The sequence below is a fragment of the Acipenser ruthenus genome, chromosome 16 (genome assembly GCF_902713425.1).
Source record: "Acipenser ruthenus chromosome 16, fAciRut3.2 maternal haplotype, whole genome shotgun sequence".
NCBI lineage: Eukaryota > Metazoa > Chordata > Actinopteri > Acipenseriformes > Acipenseridae > Acipenser > Acipenser ruthenus.
The window spans coordinates 30,447,140-30,464,124 of record NC_081204.1 but is presented as its reverse complement, the minus strand read 5'-3'; the positions used below and the strand labels follow the sequence as shown (position 1 = coordinate 30,464,124).

Genomic DNA, 16,985 nt, shown 5'->3' with positions numbered 1-16,985 from the left:
TTGGAATGCACTGTAATGCGGAAGCATGGCTCAACACAAAGCATTGCCACATCATGATATTCTTGTACAATAATTTGATAGTAAAAATCACAGATGGGTTAAACTGCGGTTTGGGATTTTTCAGTCCACACTGGTGCCGCCATGCAGATTCTCACAAAGAACTCTTTATGAAGGTAATTTCAGTGCCAAGGGAAAAAAGAACTACATTTCCTTTTATCAATTTCTATATACTGAAGACCTATAGTTAGAATTGAGAGCTGTAAGATTATAAACACTACTAGACCATATATACAGACTGCAGCTCCCAGACACTAGAGCTAAAACAACATAATGCATTAACCAGGAGACAACCTCTTCTAAAATGATTGAAAGTAGCTTGCAGGTGAGTGAATGGGGATGTAAAATAAAGAACCCTGCTTTTAATTATTTGTAATTAATATGACACTGATCCATTACTGTTCCCATGGTAACCTGCAATTATTAACGAAAGCAACTTAAAAGAGCCACCCTCCACAGTTCTGAATGTCTGATATGGTCAACAAGCCTCTTGAAAACAGATTGCACACTGATAAAAGAGCCGTGACACGCTGCTATTCAATATCACTATTACAATGTGCTGGAGTGGGAGCATCTATTTGAAAGCCCGCAGTGCAGAAGACTTCAAAGCAATCTTTACTTCCATGACATAGAGACTCGCGTGTGTGGGATGGTAGGCTCGCCACGAATCTTGTTTATCGTACATAAAGAAATACATACAACGAATGGATCCAAAAACACACTTTTACAAAGATAGAGTCGTTCTTAGAAAGCAGCGAAGTGCGCACTTCACGCAGTCCTCCGTAGCGGAAGGAACGAGTCCGTCGCCCCAGTAACCGATGTAAACAAAAGCATTCAGAAGAGGGCATTGCACAGTTAATAAACAGTAAACACTGCATCTCGAATAGTATCAAAGATTATAAATGGTGTATGGTTTCTCGAATAGTATCAAAGATTATAAATGGTGTATGGTTATAGTCAGTTGAGTGGGGAGTGATACGGAAATATACCTGATGTTATAATAACGCATATTAGTGTCGTTCGTTATTAAATACATATTTTCTTTAACAGTTTTTTTTTGTTTCAAATCACCATGGAGGTGGACATCGCGCTCAACAAACAAGCCTCCACAATAATCGACATTGCCCTGGAAAATGCGCAGAATTATTTACTAGACTTGAATGAACATCAAACAGGTAAGGTTGTTTTTAAAGCACTCTGAATTCACTCTTCCAGTGGATTTGTTTTATTAAAGTCAAAATGATCCCGTGTCCAATGAAAGCGCAGGTTACCTGTGGACTGCTTGCTTTCAGAATCGTGCAGTTATGAGATGAAGAACATTGAGTGGAGTACCTGCAAGGATTTCACAATAGAGCTGGGCCAGAAGCAAATTGAAGAGTATATTTCTGTAAGTCAGATCCAGAAGAAACAAATGCTTCATGTTCAGGGAAATGACTACTGAAAATTAACTTTATTGTTATGTACCTATTTTGGCACTTATGAGCCAGTTTCAAATATTTTTCAAACCCAATTTAGTGAAATACTGAATCTTTTTACCTAATAATCATTTTTATTGACCTTCAAAAAGACAAAAATAAATTTGAAGATAGTCTTTTTACATAGTATAGCGCCTCATACCAGTTCCAGTTTAGTACATCTTTGTAACCTTATCCATCTAACTAAGCCCTGCTTTTTTGGTCTTTTTTAAATCAGGGAGCAAGGTTTCGGCTGGTCTTTCAGGAAAAGTTTCCCCATGTTATGCCACCTTGCTGGCTGCCTTTACTGTTCAGACCTGTTTTTCCAAAGTGTATTGTTTTTCCAGACATGGGAATGCCATAGGAGCTGGCTTCACTGCATTGACTTTCTGCAAGAGAAGGAGTTGGAATTTAGCAGACAATACCACTACAGAGTGAGATGGAGCATTCCCACACGCAGGAAACCAATCCCCAGAGCAACAGCCTGTGTCTACTTCATTATAGAGATCTCCAAGGTTAAACCTCCGGTAGGTACTGTAGGGACAACAGCTTCACATTACAGCCTGTTAAAATAGGAGGCGTTGGCAACACGGTATCTGCTACCACGCAGAGCACAACACAGTATACTAAAATTATGCTTTTCATCTGTCGACTGTCTCAAAAACAGACCCTGTCGCACAGACTATCTAGGTCATATACAAGGATTTTGAAAAACATTTCCTTTGAAAACCAGGTCAGTCACAGAATACTAGCTGATGATCCAATATGAATAGACTTTTGTACAGTTATAGAGTTTGGTACAAACTTGGTCTGATTTGCTTTTAAGTAATTACATGAATCAGGAAAAGAGTAGGTCTTAAGATCCATCAAAAATAGTTCGACCTCATCCAGTCTGATTTGAATGCAGTCTTGTACAAATACAGTTTCAAGCCTCGGATATTGACAGAAATCAATTAAATGTATGCAGATGCTTTGGTGATCGTGTCTGTGTAAGTTTTAATCTGCAATCAGGCTTTATCATTTGATTTCTTTTCTGCTCTTAATTCTCAGAGCTTTCCCGTAGAAGTGTACTATCTTGTGGAATCAAACCAACTCATACACAGGTAAACCAGCATCATCCACTATACTGGACAACATTATGAATTAGAAATATACAATATAACGATAAATAATAAGCCAAGTACATATCATTTCCTGGTCATAAATATTGTATTTGCAATACTGTAATGCAGTACCTGCAGAGAGAGCAGGGTATTGTTTTTGAAAGGTACAAAGTCTATAATATGAATGTTTTTTATTGCTTGCTTTATTTCACAGGCCAGGTCAAACAAGCTTTAGAGAAAAGTGGCTGAAAGACATCATTCAAAGTAAGATTCTTTTACAGGAATCTGTCAACTTCTAACTCATTATTTGAAGCAATAAAATCAATAAGAAAAAATAAAAACAGTATTTTACATGGACTTGTATTTTGTGTTAAATAAATGCCAGTCCTGCCTCGGTTTCACAATTCAATGATTCATGGTCAGGCCATGCTGACAGGACTTTTCTGAAGTGCATGTCAGATAACAAAATAACAAGGAAGCTCTATATTAAGTCCTGCTATCACATGCTCAGCATGACTTAACACACTTTGTAAATTTCTATTAGAAAATAAAAAAAAGAAAGCATACATGTTCCCACAAGATGAAGTACTGCAAGATTCAAAGAAATGCACACATTTGGGTTTTAGTACAAATTTAATACAAGGAAAGACACAGAAACAGCCTATTATATGGTGTATTCCATTCACCCAGTTTGGAAAAAAAAAGACATAAATACACAGTGACAATGCAAACACACTTTTAAAAACTACAGTTCAATTCAAAATAAACTTTAAGCCTAGTGCAGAACACACCAGCACAATGAAAACTAAACCTGAGGCAAACCCAATTTCAACATCACTTTACCTGCTAAAACTGGGACTACTTGCACATGCTTTGCTCAGAGGCAGGTAAACAGATTTCAGATGGTTTCACATATCCTGATCAGCACAGCTATTATTATTTATTTATTTATTTATTTTTTAAAAGACATACAGGTTCGGATACAAATTTAATTTGTTGATGCATCAAACCCAGCCGTCCAGCAGTATTTATATCAAGCTGAGCAAGAACCTGTTAACTCATCACATCACATCACAGCTCTTGTTTGAACGTACATTAGCTATTGACTGTAGCCTGCATAAGCGGTTTTATATCACATCCTGTTTTCATTTTGGAAACTAGTAGAATTTATTTTAGTATTATATACATTTTTTGAAGTGGCAAGACTGATTCACTATATATACTTAAATACTACATTTTTGTTACTGTTCAAAACACCCAAATGAATTACAAAAATAGGTTGCCCTAAAAAAAGTGTATTTTATAAACAGGCCACCAATAAACGTAGAAAACAGATTTTGGAATATTTTAAAAGAAATAAAAATTTGAAAACACATTTCTCCCTATGTTACAGGAAAAAAAACAAATGAAACAACTCCCAAACGTACAGCTGCGATTCAGCCGTTTGCCGTGAAAAGTAACAACCTTGTGGGGTTTCATTTGTCGTCTTTGCCTTTTGTTTTCCTGTACACCATTTCCTTGAAGCTGGACAGGATCTTGCTCTCCCTCTTCCTCCGCTCCTCCTGATTGAATGATGCCAGGGCTCTCTTTTCATCAGCACTGTAGATCTGGTTTTCCTTTCGCAGACGCACAGCCTCCATACGACGATGCCTAAAAACAAACAACCAAAACCCCTTTAGAAACAGCATGCTGGTAGTGAGGTACTCTACAGGAAAAGCAAACAATATGGCATCTATCTTTACAGCACTAGCAGGACTGCAGCGATGGCAAAAAGTTTTGCATCACCCTATAGAACTTAATTGGACTTTACGAAGCAAAATTAACCTGCTGAATAATGTTACGTTAACACGCAGAATTACATACCGCTTTTAGTTTTCCATATACTTAACAAAAAACAGACAAATTTAAAATGTGACATTAAGAAATCTAACTAAGAAATATTGTACTACTATTATGGCTTCCGGTAGTCTTTTGCGATATCATTTTTGTAGTTCATTTGATTACATGATGTTAAATAAAATATCTAAATTATGTACATTTTTTTTAATTTTATTTTGTCTCAATCCTAAAATTCTAGGTGATGCAAAACTTTTGGCCATAGCTGTACTCTAAATGATATATTATATAGTCAGATGTAGACAGCAGTGTGCGTGCACTAAAGATCTTACCTGCTGCCACTCATCACATAACCAGAATGCTCAAAGTTTGCAATCTCGTCGCTGGTCAACCCAATTTCACCTCTGCGAGGGATTCTCTTCCCAGCTTTAACATACTCTGCCATGGCTGCTCCTTCTCCAGGGAGCAGAGCGTGACCGAAACTAGAAAATAAATAAATAAAACACACACAAATATTTTCAGTTTCAAAAACCTAAATTTTTTGCAATTCACCTGTCTATTGTTTTAAATAAATCTGCAATTAAGTGTTTTTACTGGGGTCGTATGGGAACACAGTCATAGCTGGCAGACAGCACCTCTAATAAAATGATTAGCTTGCAACTTGGTAGGAAAACATGCTGTAGTAGGAAATGCAAGAATATGTAACAACATCATAAGGGTCGTACAGTTCACTCTCAAAGTAACCCCAACAAACCACATCACTGAAAATACTTACCATTTCTACAACAAAAATATAACAATGACCGGATGCTTACTGAAGACACTGTTATTTTCCATGGTACTTACTTTAAAGGTTTGTCATCTTGAGACATGTGTTCAACTGGAGCTTCAGGACCAACGGCGCATTCGTCCTTGTTACCTGGAAAAGCAATCATTTAAAACAGAATCTGAATGCTGATGATACAATGTTACACTTCAAGGGGAGACCAATCCAACGGCAGCAGCAAATAAAATGTGACAGTGGGACTTCTAATATAAACGGTTTTACTTTCAGACATTTAGCGCCACATCCTGGTGTTTGATTTGGAGGTGACCAAACGTAACAGATTATTAGCAGCATCTGCAGCAGTTTCTGTTTTGCTTCCCTACAGCCAGGGGACTCACTAGATCTCTCCACCCAGAGCACACCATTCTGTTCTTCTTCTTCTTCTTCTGACTGCTCGCTGCTGGAGTCACTGGATTCCTTTTGGCTCTTTTTACTCCTCTTCTTCTTTGACTTCTTCCTGTAGTGTTGCATGAGAAGGAACGATGGGTTAAGACACCAGTTTTTACATTCGCCCGTAACTGTTGATAAATGACACCTACCTGACCAATCATCAATACAGCGATTCTATTGAAAATGAATACATTGGAGCAAGACAGTTTCTAGACTGGTTGTACACGGTACATTATATGATAAATGTATAAAGGTCTAGCTTCTATTCATATTTAGCAATTTTACATAATTTATAAACTAGCACATCTATCCCGGTGAAACATTTTACCCTTAAATAAACAAAGCAAGTTACTTTTTGTGTTTGCTTTTCTTTTTCTTTTTTTTCTTCTTGTCTTCATCTGAAATCATAAAAAAAATGATTAGCAAAGATGAGACAATATTTAGATATACATATATATTATTTTTTTCTAAAATCCTCAAATAATTTTTTAGGAATAATAAAATATATTTTACAGATTCCATTCTGACATCACGGCACGTGTGTTTTACACCTTCACTGAAATGTACACTGCAGATATTTTCAGATGTATTACCTTCGGAAGCACTTTCTGATTCACTGTCGCTCTCTTCAGAATGCTTTCTGTGTTTCTTCTTTTTTGACTTTTTCGACGACTTCTTTTTCTTTTTCTTCTTCCTTTTATCTGTACGCGAAAACATGCAGCACCAAGGTTACCAGAGATTACAGCAATGGATCCAGAATAGTTTTCTGATTTCTACAAAAGAAAAGCACAACTAAAATGCAACCAGCACCAGAACAATAGTATCTGAAGGTACTAAACCCCTTCAGCTCCAACATGAAAATGTAAGTAAGCCTTTACCTTGTGAACTTGAATCAGAACTGTTTTTAGCATCTTCTTCTACCGGAGTGTGTTCATCAGAACTGTAAAAGGGTTAATAGTTTTGTTTTAAATATTGGTGGGAAAGATGAGCCGTTAGTGTAAATGGGCTTCTACTGTATTTCTATGATAATTGAAAGAAGAAAAAAGAAAAACTCCCTTTAAAATTGTTTGTATGCTTTAGCTAAGGGAACATTCAGTACACCATCCAAGAGAAACGGCAACAGATGCTCAGAATATTGTATTGTCAGAGTAATGGCTCATGACTCCAACGCATATTTATTTCTCAATACAAAACATGCATCTCTATAATACACTATTATAATGACGATGGTTTTCTTAATGTCAGTACACTTCATTATACAGTAAGACTTCCTACACTTACTCTGGTTCTGGAACTTTTGGGGACATTGCCCAGATTTCAGGTGCTCCCAACTCTCCAATTCTCTCACGCTCTTGCAGTCGCCTTAAATGCAAAACATTGGGTTGGTTTCTTTAAAAAGTGGCAGTATTTAGAAGCTGAACAAACTCAGAGCCACCGGCACTTACTGTGACAGAAGAAACTGAGAAAATAGCTTTCACAACCACAACTTATAAACTTCAGACAATTTTATTTAAAGAAAATGCTTTGAAAATAGAACAAGCTCAAATAAACAAATTCATAACCTTTTGTACTTTATATTAAAAAAACAAACAACAAAAAAACCTAAAAGTTTTGTGTCACCTTTATTAGCAAATCAAGAAAGCAGGTTTTTTTTTTTTTTAAATGTAAGCAGCCTGGAGTTCTAGTTTTCGGAGGGCTGACCAAACAAACCTGGATATGAAGGTATCCTGTCTCTGCCGAAGCACATCTTCTCTTTTTTCATAATGCTCCGGTCGTGCTTTATCGTAACTTCCATAGCTGGACCTTACATCCCGCTGGCTGGATCTCACGACCCTCTCTCTGGATCTCGATCGGCTGCGCTGGTTTTCAGTAGGGAGTTTAGGTCCACCTCTCTCCCTGGAATGAGACCGAGACCACCTTGTCTTTCTCGCTTCTTTAAAAAACCCTGTGCTGTGCTTATTGGATTTCACTGGCGGGCTTCTGGACCGGCTCCAGCTCCTGCTTCTGGACCGGCTGTGTTTTTTCTTTCTGGGACTGTGGACAGGCTCAGAACTGTGACTTCTTGACCGATGAATGGGCGGCATGGCGCACAATTATCCTTTTCAAACCAGGTCAATTTTTTTTTTCTGTAAAATAAAAATGAGTGCCAGTATTTAAGATGTGTTCTTTGATCTTTAAAATAGGGCACTATAGTACAAAGACACCACCCTTTGATAAAACATGTTAAAACAACTAGATACCAAAAGGACAGGCATGCTGATAAAGATTCATCTTGTTTTTTTTTTTTTTTTTTTTTTTTTTTTTTAAGTACCATTCAAAGTTTCATGCACTCAAATAAAATAAAACTGCACACTCACATGACAGTTCAACATTACTGATTGGGTTTCTGTTTAAACATATTTTCTGTTTGTAAAGCTTACAATTCAAATAACTGGATTTATAGTAAATTACATTTTAAAAACAACTTGTCTCATGGCATACAGCAGGAGTTCCCAACCCTGGTCCTGGGACCCCCTGTGTCTTCTGGGCTAACCGAGCTGACAAGTACTTAACTAAACCAATAATTTGCTTAATTAGACCTTAAAAGCCTCCTAAAAAATTTCAAGTTACTTCGAAAATGTTACGGCTAACTTGAAATCTGCTACTGTTTAAGAGCTGAAAACAAGTAAAAAGGTCTAATGAAGCAAATTAGCAGTTCATTCAATGAAAGGTTTAGTTAAGTATCTGAGAGCTCGGTTGGGATGAAAACCAGAAGACACAGGGGGTCCCCAGGACCAGGGCTGTGAAGCCCTGGCATACAGGACTACTGTTGGACTATATCGGGATGTAAATAAGACCCACATTACACTTGATCCATTCCTGGTTATACATTGGGTTTAATAAGACACATCTGTGCTTGTTACCTATACACACTGGTTAATCAAGCGCCTAGTAAAACCGAGTGGTTATGCAACAGGAGTCTTATTTCAAAGCCTGGTATATACCACAGGTCAGGCTGTTTGACAAGGCTGTTTGATGTACTCTCAAACTACCTTAACCCTGGACACTGTGTTTTGTGTACTGGATTTATAATATCCAAGGACTGTCAACTACTACTTTATTAAATAGGGTAAGCTTCACTTTAGTACTAAACGGGTACATCAGTACTGCAACACGACACACATTTTAACAGTTTTGAATCTAAAACACTTTCATGAAAGTTTGTAACTACAGTACAGTAATACTAGTGAAGCGTTAGACTAACACCGTTACCTTCAAGTGAGGCCTTATTGAAAGTGTGGATCTAAGACCTACTTCGACAAATGTTCCAATGCTCGTCAAGGTTTACATATTTAAACTATAAAACACTAACGTTACAAGACTACAACACTAAAAAATACCGGTTAATATTAAAAACACACCTTTCAATATACAACGTGCCCATACTCACTCACTCACACCTCCGACGTTGTTGTTTACTGGACATACACAGGAAACTGGTGCACTGCTGAAAAATGTCCCCTCTCGTTGTGTGAACCAGGGTGATCAGTTCCTAAGGTAAATGTTTATAAAGGCAACATTGGACTGTGTATCGACATATGTATAGCTATAAATAATAATTTCAAGTGTACGTTTATGAGAAAATACTTGCAATAATTATTTTTGTGAAATAATAGAGGCCATCGTGCAATCATACAACAAAAGTAAAGAGTTGATTTGCACAGTGCCATTCTAAATTCACTGCTGTTCTGTATTTTTAATAATCCCTTCTTATTCATTGTATACTTGAGAGGTTCAACTGTAGTACTGTAGTATCTTTAACTGTTTAATACTAAACATTGTAATGTTTCAGTTGGTGTCTTTAGCGATCCCTGCTGGCCCACATGATTAATTCAGTGGCAGCTCTTTCATTTCGGCTGCTGAAAGGAGGGCTGCGGTTTTTTTTTTTTGTTTTGTTTGTAGAAGCCGAGGATAGTGCCAAAAAGGAGCAAGAGAAGGACTGTTTTTGCAGGTAACGATCAGCTACACGATAACATCCCCATTTAAACACGACGACTGTTGGTTACTGACTGTATTCCTGTTATGAAAAGGTGAAAGCATTTTAATTCCAAATAGGCCGCAACCTCGTATGAACCAGGAAGAAAGAGCAGTTTCCTTTTCTGATGCTTCGCTTTTTCTTTATTAGTCATCAATAGATATTTGTGTTTTTTTTTCTTAAAAAGAATGAACCCCCAAGGTGCAGTCCGAGTCGCCCACAAGCCATATAAATGTTTCAATAAACTAGAACATCTCTGAAATTAACGTGTTTTTGTTTAGATTTGTATTCGTCAGCAGGGAGGCTTCGGAAGCCTGCAGTAGGCCTTGTTCAACTCAGTATTTCCCTGGGTTCACAAACCGCTCGCATCTTTGTGTTGTCTTTTTGTGAGGTATTTGTGATTTGGATACAATAGAGAAATAATTATATTTATGTTTAGCAGTAAGTTCAAGAATACTACGCCAGCTGCCTTCATTATTAAATCAACAAAGGTGAGGGGAAACGATTCGAAATACCGATTAGTGTATTAGTGAGGTCGTACTGTATTCATTGAATGTCGAGGTCCAGTGTATGTATGTATGTATGTGTGTGTTTATTTATCTATAAAAAAAAGTTGCATTGGACCGCAGTTTATAATATAGTTTAGAAGATTTCTAGTAGGAGGCGATGACATTTGTATTTTTTAAAAATACAAATGTTCCTTTATTATTTTTATTAGGAAAAGTCTAGCCCACAGCTTCGAAATAAGTATATTCGTAGTCGTTGTGGAGCATAGTCTGGAATTAGACAATAAACAAAAGTAAACAAGAACGGAAATCGGCGAGGCTGGATAGACATTCAGTACTAAATGCATTAACAATACTTTGTTGACCTACGGACTTCCAAAATAAATTACTTTCACCGATACCGATCGAGTCTTTATGATATGCACGCTTGGAGATGGGATTTGGGCAAATGACTGATAGATACTGTTGCTTTGACAGACACATGGGTTTCATAGTCACCTATAATTGCTATTACATCCATTCACAAATTGATACTACTACCTTTTTGATTTTAGCATGAGTTACAAAATCAAAAAAAGCTTGTAGTGCAACAATCAATCAAATAGGAAGTGGGCTGTATGTACTACTTGTTATTACTTCCTATTCCATAACACAGCTTGTCATCAGCGCTTTGACGTGCCAGTACTTCGTTGCAGAATAAACACAGGCCGTCTGTCTGCCAGTGGTGTGCATTTTGCTCATATGCAGTAAATAGGACTGAGGCATGTGTACAAAAAATAATCATTGAAAGTACATGGCACTTTTTAAAAGTAAAGTTTTGTTTTTATGTGGACATCCTATACTGAAATGTTACGGGTATGTTATGAGATCCTTTTATTTTGTAATGCTTTCTGTAAGACGCCTGCTAATGCAACATTTTTCCTTTCAACTTGCAGGGATGGCGAGCATTAAGCTAATTTCAGCAGCTGACTCTCAGTACTCTGGGACACTCTTGAAGGCTCTCAATGAGCAGCGCAGCACTGGACTCTTCTGCGATGTTACCATTATCGTACAGGACCGTAAATTCAGAGCCCACAAAAACATCCTGTCGTCTTCCAGCACTTACTTCCATCAGCTTTTTTCAGTTGCTGGCCAGGTGATTGAGCTTAACTTCATAAAGGCGGAGATTTTTGAAGAAATACTGAATTACATTTACAGTTCAAAAATCATCCGGGTCCGATCGGATATTCTGGAGGAGCTCATTAAGTCTGGTCAGACGCTAGGAGTCAAATTCATTGCTAACCTGGGTTTGCCCCTCTCCCAGGTCAAAGGATTACCTGGTTTGTCAAAAGATTCTGTACCGGACGGTGTGGGTTCCAGTTCAGCATCCAAAGGCCCAGGCTCGCAAAATATCCCAGCCAAAAATGATCTAATTACCCAAGAGGCAGGTGGTGAGGCCATGCCCATTATAACTGAGGCCTTCTCTCTGTCCAGCGAGGAATTCAAGCAGTCCGAAGGTTTTGTTGACGATGATTCAGATAGCGACGATGTCATCTTCTGCTCTGAAATTACACCCCCAAAATCTGGTGTATCCAGCAGCACAGCGACACAATGTCAGTCCAACAGCACAGCGACACAAGGTCAGACCAACCCTTCTGAAATTATCGACCTAGAAGAAGAGGAGACCGCAGAAAACAGTCCGCCTGCTCCTGTTAGCTCCTCTAGGTTGATTCAGGGCAGCAGTGAGAAAAACTCTAGTGTGGTAACAATACCCACTAGTGAACAGGAGGAAGCTAATCCAGCACCTGGCACAAGCTCTTCACATAACCAGCCTGACTCCAGTTCCCTCGCCTCCCTCCTGGAGCATGAAAGTCCTGACACCAGCATGAATCTTGCCTCTCCAACCGGCTCTTCATCTTGGGACAGCTTCTGCAGCCCCCCATCCACCCCAGTTCCAGTGACTAGTTCCCCGACAGGCATGTACCCCAGCACTAAAGCAAAGGAAAACCATGAAGCCAGAGGAGTCCAGAAGAAGCAGGTGATCGCTCTCTTAGAGAATGCTGCAAGCAAACCTGGGGAATTCAAAATCAAGCTCTCAGACATAGGGTCGGCAAGCCGTTCCATAAATGGAGCCGCTGAGGCGAAGGACTCTGAAAACATCACGGGTGGGAAGAAGATCATAACCTTGGACAAAGGTGCTGAAATCGACGCTTTGTCAACTGGGTGCAAGGTGTACGCTAATATTGGAGAGAACACCTATGACATCGTCATTCCAGTGAAAGACGACCCCGGGGAAGGAGATTCCCAATCCGGTGGGGGGAAGAAATCCAGAACGGCTGCAAGTGACGAGCTGGACACCTCCCCAAGCCGGAAAAAGATCAGAGTGAAGCACGATGACCATTATGAGCTGATTATGGACGGACGGATCTTTTATATCTGTATTGTTTGCAAGCGGTCGTACGTGTGCCTGACGAGCTTGAGGCGGCACTTCAACACCCACTCCTGGGAGAGGAAGTACCCGTGCCGCTACTGTGACAAGGTGTTCGCTCTCGCCGAGTACAGAACGAAGCACGAGATCCATCACACAGGAGAGCGCCGCTACCAGTGCTTGCTTTGCGAAGAGTATTTCATCAACTACCAGGTGTTGTCCTCGCACTGCAAGTCCGTTCACAACCAGGATCCCTCTGGGAAAAAGGAGAAGGACGACAACGAATCCAAATTGTACCGTCTGCTCCCTTGCAAATCCTTGCAGCTCAGGCCGTACTCCTACGTCTCCAACCCCTCGGGTGGAATACCCATTATAAACGAGGACGGACTCGTGTACCATGTGGATCCCAGCAAAGCGGGGTCCGGGTTCAGCCCAGGCTCCCAGCCGCTCGCAACGGGCAAGCAGGTAGTGCACTGGGATGATATTTTTGTCCATCCTGGGTCGGGGCAGCCAGCGACTTACGTACATCCCTCTGAAGGCACTTCCGAGTTTGAATTTGTTATACCAGAGTCCTACTGAAAGCAGTTTGCAGACAGCAAGTTGTTTTTTTTCTGCTCTTTGTGGTCCAAGACAAACTCCTACTCTAAAACCATGTCGGGTGTGAATCTGAGTCACATGTATGTAGGACGTCTCAACGTAGCACTGGTTTGGTGGCCTGAGGCAGCTAGGTTTTAGTAAGCAACCTTGGTCACTTAAATCTCTCTTTTTTTAATTGTGGTAGGTGAACTATAACGTTTAGCTGGTTACTTTTTGTTTAAAAGTATTCTTTTAATAAGTTCTGTTATCCATAGTTGGGTTAGAAAAAAAAAAAAAAAGAAATCAAGTTACAGATTATATTCCAAGATAAGCATTTGCAAAATGAGATGCTCTTTGAACTGCAAGGCATAGGTTTCCTAGAATGTGAAGCAACTGTTTCAAGTTGTTAGAGATACGTGCAGCAGTTCAGTATCTTAGGTTTGGGTTTCCGTATATACCATGATTTTAGAGCGCAGCATTACCGGAGAGCAGACGAAATTGCTTTACATACAAGAATGCACCTGTCAAACAATCTGGTGTGAAATGAAAACCAGACCCAGTATTTATAGAATTCTTTCTGATCCTAGTTCGTGAGTTGTGGTTACCAGTGATGCTTTTACAGTTTTTAGGTAGCAGATCACCTAAATTACACTTAGAGACATTTATGAAAGAAAAAATATTTTTAACATTCAAACTAGGTAATTGTAGGGTGTATTTCATCACAGAGTGAAAACATTATTCTCTTAATATCTTCAGATTCTCAGCTGTTTAGAAAGGTGTAATACGGTGTACTTTTGGTGGGTATTTTGAATGTTCACCGGAGCGGAATGGTTAAGACGGTGGGTTAGGGTCAGTGAGTCATCAAACTGGTTTAAAGCCTGTGCTATTCATTTTTAAATTTTTTTTATTAACTTAAGAATAAAAACAGACAATAAAGCAGAAACAGCAATGTCCAGAATACAAGTTGTAAAAGAAAATCATTAAATGTAATGTTTGTTTTTTTCTGTCTTGAACCCATTACTGCATACTGTTACTTCTGCATGTTCAGCATTTATGTAAGCCTATTCCTTCAATAGAAAAGCAAGGTCATGAATGGCTTTACCTGATTTTCATGTTTAGCAGAAACATCCAGCTTTCATGTTTTTTAACTGATAAAGCCATGTAAGGATGTAAGTAGTGCAGGAATGATGTCCTAACAGAGGGTCTGTACAATACAGTTTATTTACGTTCACAGGTTGATGTCCATAATTAACAGTTCGGCATATATATATTGAATAATATACACTATTTGAATAATGTTGAAGAGTAGGCAATGCTTTTTATAATGGAAATTAATCTTGAATTGTAGTTGCTGTGTTAGAGAGAGAAGGGGAGTGATCTGTCTGCTGTCTGAAAAGGGGATATTTCTGAAACATGGTGCTGGATATTTGACATATTATCTTCCTTTTTTTTTCCTTTCACAGCCGGTTGACTCCTTAAGGCCACCAAGCCAATTAGTGTAGATCCGCCAAAGTAACACAATGTTCTGTACAGTAGAGTGTAAGAAAAGAAGATAAATCAGCTGAAGGGAATAAAAAAGGGATAGCTATTTGAAGTGCTTAATTGTATTGATGTAAAATTGAATTCCGTGTAGGAAAAGAGCTGACCTAAACCCTGATTCCAGATATGGCACTATGTGGCTCATGCATAGGAAATGTAGTTCTGTCTAACTTTCACTGTGAAATATCCCAGTTGCAGAGTTGAGGTTTAGCACTTTGTTCCAATGACTTTTTACTTTAGTGTTTTGAGGATGAATTTTAGCATTCAGTAGGATTCTTAGCTGACCTGCCCAGTGCTTATGTATGGGGGTAAATGTAACGTATAGTGATAGTTGTGTTTTTCCCTGTAACTAACAGCCCTCCGCATCTGATGTGTGCAGAAAAGGAGGATTTGACTTCACCCTTAGGAGAAACAGTATCATTCTCTTAAAGAAATAATGCATTTACAGTGCAGCCAATGGAAAAAGCCCATTTTAGCAAACATATTTGTCACCATGTTAAATTCATTTTCATTTCTTTTCATATTTTGGTAGAATATGAACGTTCAGTGGAATCTGCTTTATGACGTACAGTAACTTTACTACTGTATTAGTAAAAAGCGTGTAACTGCGGGTGGGGGTCAACAGGGCTGAAAAAATATCCCTGTGTCAATCTGACCCCCTGATCTAACGGACCAAACCTGAACTGTATCTCAACATTAAACTGTGTCAAAAATAATAAAGGAGGATTGAGAACAAAAATGTGATTTACAGTGGGTATCCAGGCAAACACATGCATGGCTGGACACTAATAATCAAATATCAGCAACGGCTTCGACGTTCCCTGGGCATGGGTGCATGGCAATGTGTGGCACTGCGGTTCAGGGATGGTTGTTTTGTTATGGAGGAAGTTATTGATTTCATTTTGTAGAGGACACCGCTATTTTTATTCTAACTCCATCCTGTGGTGACAACAAGCAGACTTTACTTTATTTTTATAACAGATCATGCTTTCATATGAATACACTTCCCATTGCACCCCCAGAGGCTGACTGCTGTCTCTGCATGCACAGATCCCTGAAGCTAGGGCAGTCTGGATCTGGGAGAGTGATATATAAGTGCGCTGGGCTAATCCAGACAAGATGAGGACGGCATGCAGCCTCAGGTTGTCTTTATTGTAAAGGTCTTGTACACCGAATGTGTTCATGATTTCATGAGTTCAAAACACTTTATTTGTAGTATGCCACTGGCATGCTAGTCATACCTAAAGCAATTTAGGTAGCAACAAAGTTATCAATAGTTTGATTGTTTTAAAAAGGTATTTGGGCAAGCAAAGCAGGGCTGCACTGTTAAATGGTCTTGGTATGGTTCTGGGTGAAATGCTTCTTGTAGTTCGGGTGAAAAGTCCCATACTTCTCAATAGCAACGATTAGGTATTTTGATTGAAAAGACTCTGGTTTCTGGTCTACTGGAAACGTATTCTGTATGCTGGACACATGTAATGCATCTCCAAGACCGTGCTGTAATTCTGAGTACAATTTAGCGTGGGGAGACAATATAGATTCATGGTGTTAGAAAATCATGCAGAATATGACACGGCAGCCTGAAGGTTGTCAGTGGATTGAATGTTCTTGATAATAAGGTCATTATGTGCATTCGTGATTTATACTGGATGCTTAAGAACCCTTATTTATAGCACTATTTGCTACATGTGCCTGTGACATTGTAACCCTGTGCTGGCCAGTAGAAAGCACTTCAGATCAAGTTGTTTTTGTGTGTGTGTGTTTGTTTAAACTACAATACAGTGCTTGCCTCATTTTCCAACTGTCAAAATTAACTGTCAAAGCAGTGCTTCTGCTTTTCAAACAACGTCTGTAAATAACTGTACTAAAGCCTGTTACTTAACATAGTATTTGGAGTTAGATTCTTGTTTTGTTTCTTGTATCTTATTTATAGTTCTTAGTGCTTTCGAAAATTTAAATAAAACTTTATGAATATACATTCTTTCAGCGTTTGTGTCATGAAGGGGAACATCTTAAAATCTCGTAAAACCACGATACAGAAATTCTTTGTTGTGAGTTGGTTTCAGAGTTCTTTTCCAGCTTTCCAGCACTGGGCTTGCATTCTGCGCAGGACACTTTTACAATTCCCAGGTAATCCACTGTATGTATCCGTAGCAATGACATTTCTTTTCCCAAGGAAAAAACATGGGAGGACAGGTGAACCAATCAGAAGAGAAACACATTCTTTCATCAGTGGAGGAGCATGATATCTTTAAAAAAAATAAATAAAAAATGTA

General features: G+C 38.8%; 3 protein-coding genes across 6 annotated transcripts; 2 read left to right on the top strand and 1 right to left on the bottom strand.

Moving 5' to 3' along the window:
* Window positions 1-900: 900 nt before the first annotated feature.
* Window positions 901-2,958, top strand: LOC117411991 (A-kinase anchor protein 14-like). The gene is made up of 5 exons (XM_034019903.3): window positions 901-1,232; window positions 1,350-1,444; window positions 1,859-2,038; window positions 2,562-2,614; window positions 2,829-2,958. Exons 1-5 carry the CDS (start codon window positions 1,130-1,132, stop codon window positions 2,911-2,913), a joined length of 516 nt encoding a protein of 171 aa, XP_033875794.3. The 5' UTR covers window positions 901-1,129; the 3' UTR covers window positions 2,914-2,958.
* A 548-nt stretch (window positions 2,959-3,506) lies between these two features.
* On the bottom strand, window positions 3,507-9,194 carry LOC117411990 (NF-kappa-B-activating protein-like). 2 transcript variants are annotated; one of them, XM_058989379.1, is made up of 10 exons: window positions 9,068-9,194; window positions 7,377-7,792; window positions 6,948-7,028; window positions 6,545-6,606; window positions 6,260-6,367; window positions 6,019-6,064; window positions 5,615-5,733; window positions 5,297-5,369; window positions 4,783-4,932; window positions 3,507-4,264 (listed from the first exon to the last, which is right to left on the bottom strand). In XM_058989379.1, the coding sequence occupies exons 2-10, from the start codon at window positions 7,748-7,750 to the stop codon at window positions 4,090-4,092; spliced, it is 1,188 nt and encodes a 395-aa protein (XP_058845362.1). In that variant the 5' UTR covers window positions 7,751-7,792; window positions 9,068-9,194; the 3' UTR covers window positions 3,507-4,089. The 2 variants fall into 2 exon arrangements, with proteins under 2 accessions (XP_058845362.1, XP_058845363.1); XM_058989380.1 differs by having other exon boundaries at window positions 9,097-9,192.
* Window positions 9,195-9,438: 244 nt separating this feature from the next.
* Window positions 9,439-16,685, top strand: LOC117430440 (transcriptional regulator Kaiso-like). 3 transcript variants are annotated; one of them, XM_034050461.3, is made up of 2 exons: window positions 9,439-9,657; window positions 11,123-16,685. In XM_034050461.3, exon 2 carries the CDS (start codon window positions 11,125-11,127, stop codon window positions 13,171-13,173), a length of 2,049 nt encoding a protein of 682 aa, XP_033906352.3. In that variant the 5' UTR covers window positions 9,439-9,657; window positions 11,123-11,124; the 3' UTR covers window positions 13,174-16,685. The 3 variants fall into 3 exon arrangements, with proteins under 3 accessions (XP_033906352.3, XP_033906353.3, XP_058845361.1); XM_034050462.3 differs by lacking the exon at window positions 9,439-9,657 and adding an exon at window positions 9,663-9,736; XM_058989378.1 differs by lacking the exon at window positions 9,439-9,657 and adding an exon at window positions 10,056-10,172.
* The last annotated feature ends 300 nt before the right edge of the window (window positions 16,686-16,985 follow it).

Bases quoted from the DNA above. Each gene is read 5' to 3' on its own strand.
- LOC117411991 (XM_034019903.3), top strand. From the start codon at position 1,130: ATGGAGGTGGACATCGCGCTCAACAAACAAGCCTCCACAATAATCGAC. The intron at 1,233-1,349 runs GTAAGGTTGTTT...GCTTGCTTTCAG, and splicing joins CTTGAATGAACATCAAACAG to AATCGTGCAGTTATGAGATG. The intron at 2,039-2,561 runs GTAGGTACTGTA...CTTAATTCTCAG, and splicing joins TCTCCAAGGTTAAACCTCCG to AGCTTTCCCGTAGAAGTGTA.
- LOC117411990 (XM_058989379.1), bottom strand. From the start codon at position 7,750: ATGCCGCCCATTCATCGGTCAAGAAGTCACAGTTCTGAGCCTGTCCAC. The intron at 7,029-7,376 runs GTTTGTTTGGTC...TTTGCATTTAAG, and splicing joins CAGGATACCTTCATATCCAG to GCGACTGCAAGAGCGTGAGA. The intron at 5,370-5,614 runs GTGAGTCCCCTG...TTGCTTTTCCAG, and splicing joins GCTCTGGGTGGAGAGATCTA to GTAACAAGGACGAATGCGCC.
- LOC117430440 (XM_034050461.3), top strand. From the start codon at position 11,125: ATGGCGAGCATTAAGCTAATTTCAGCAGCTGACTCTCAGTACTCTGGG.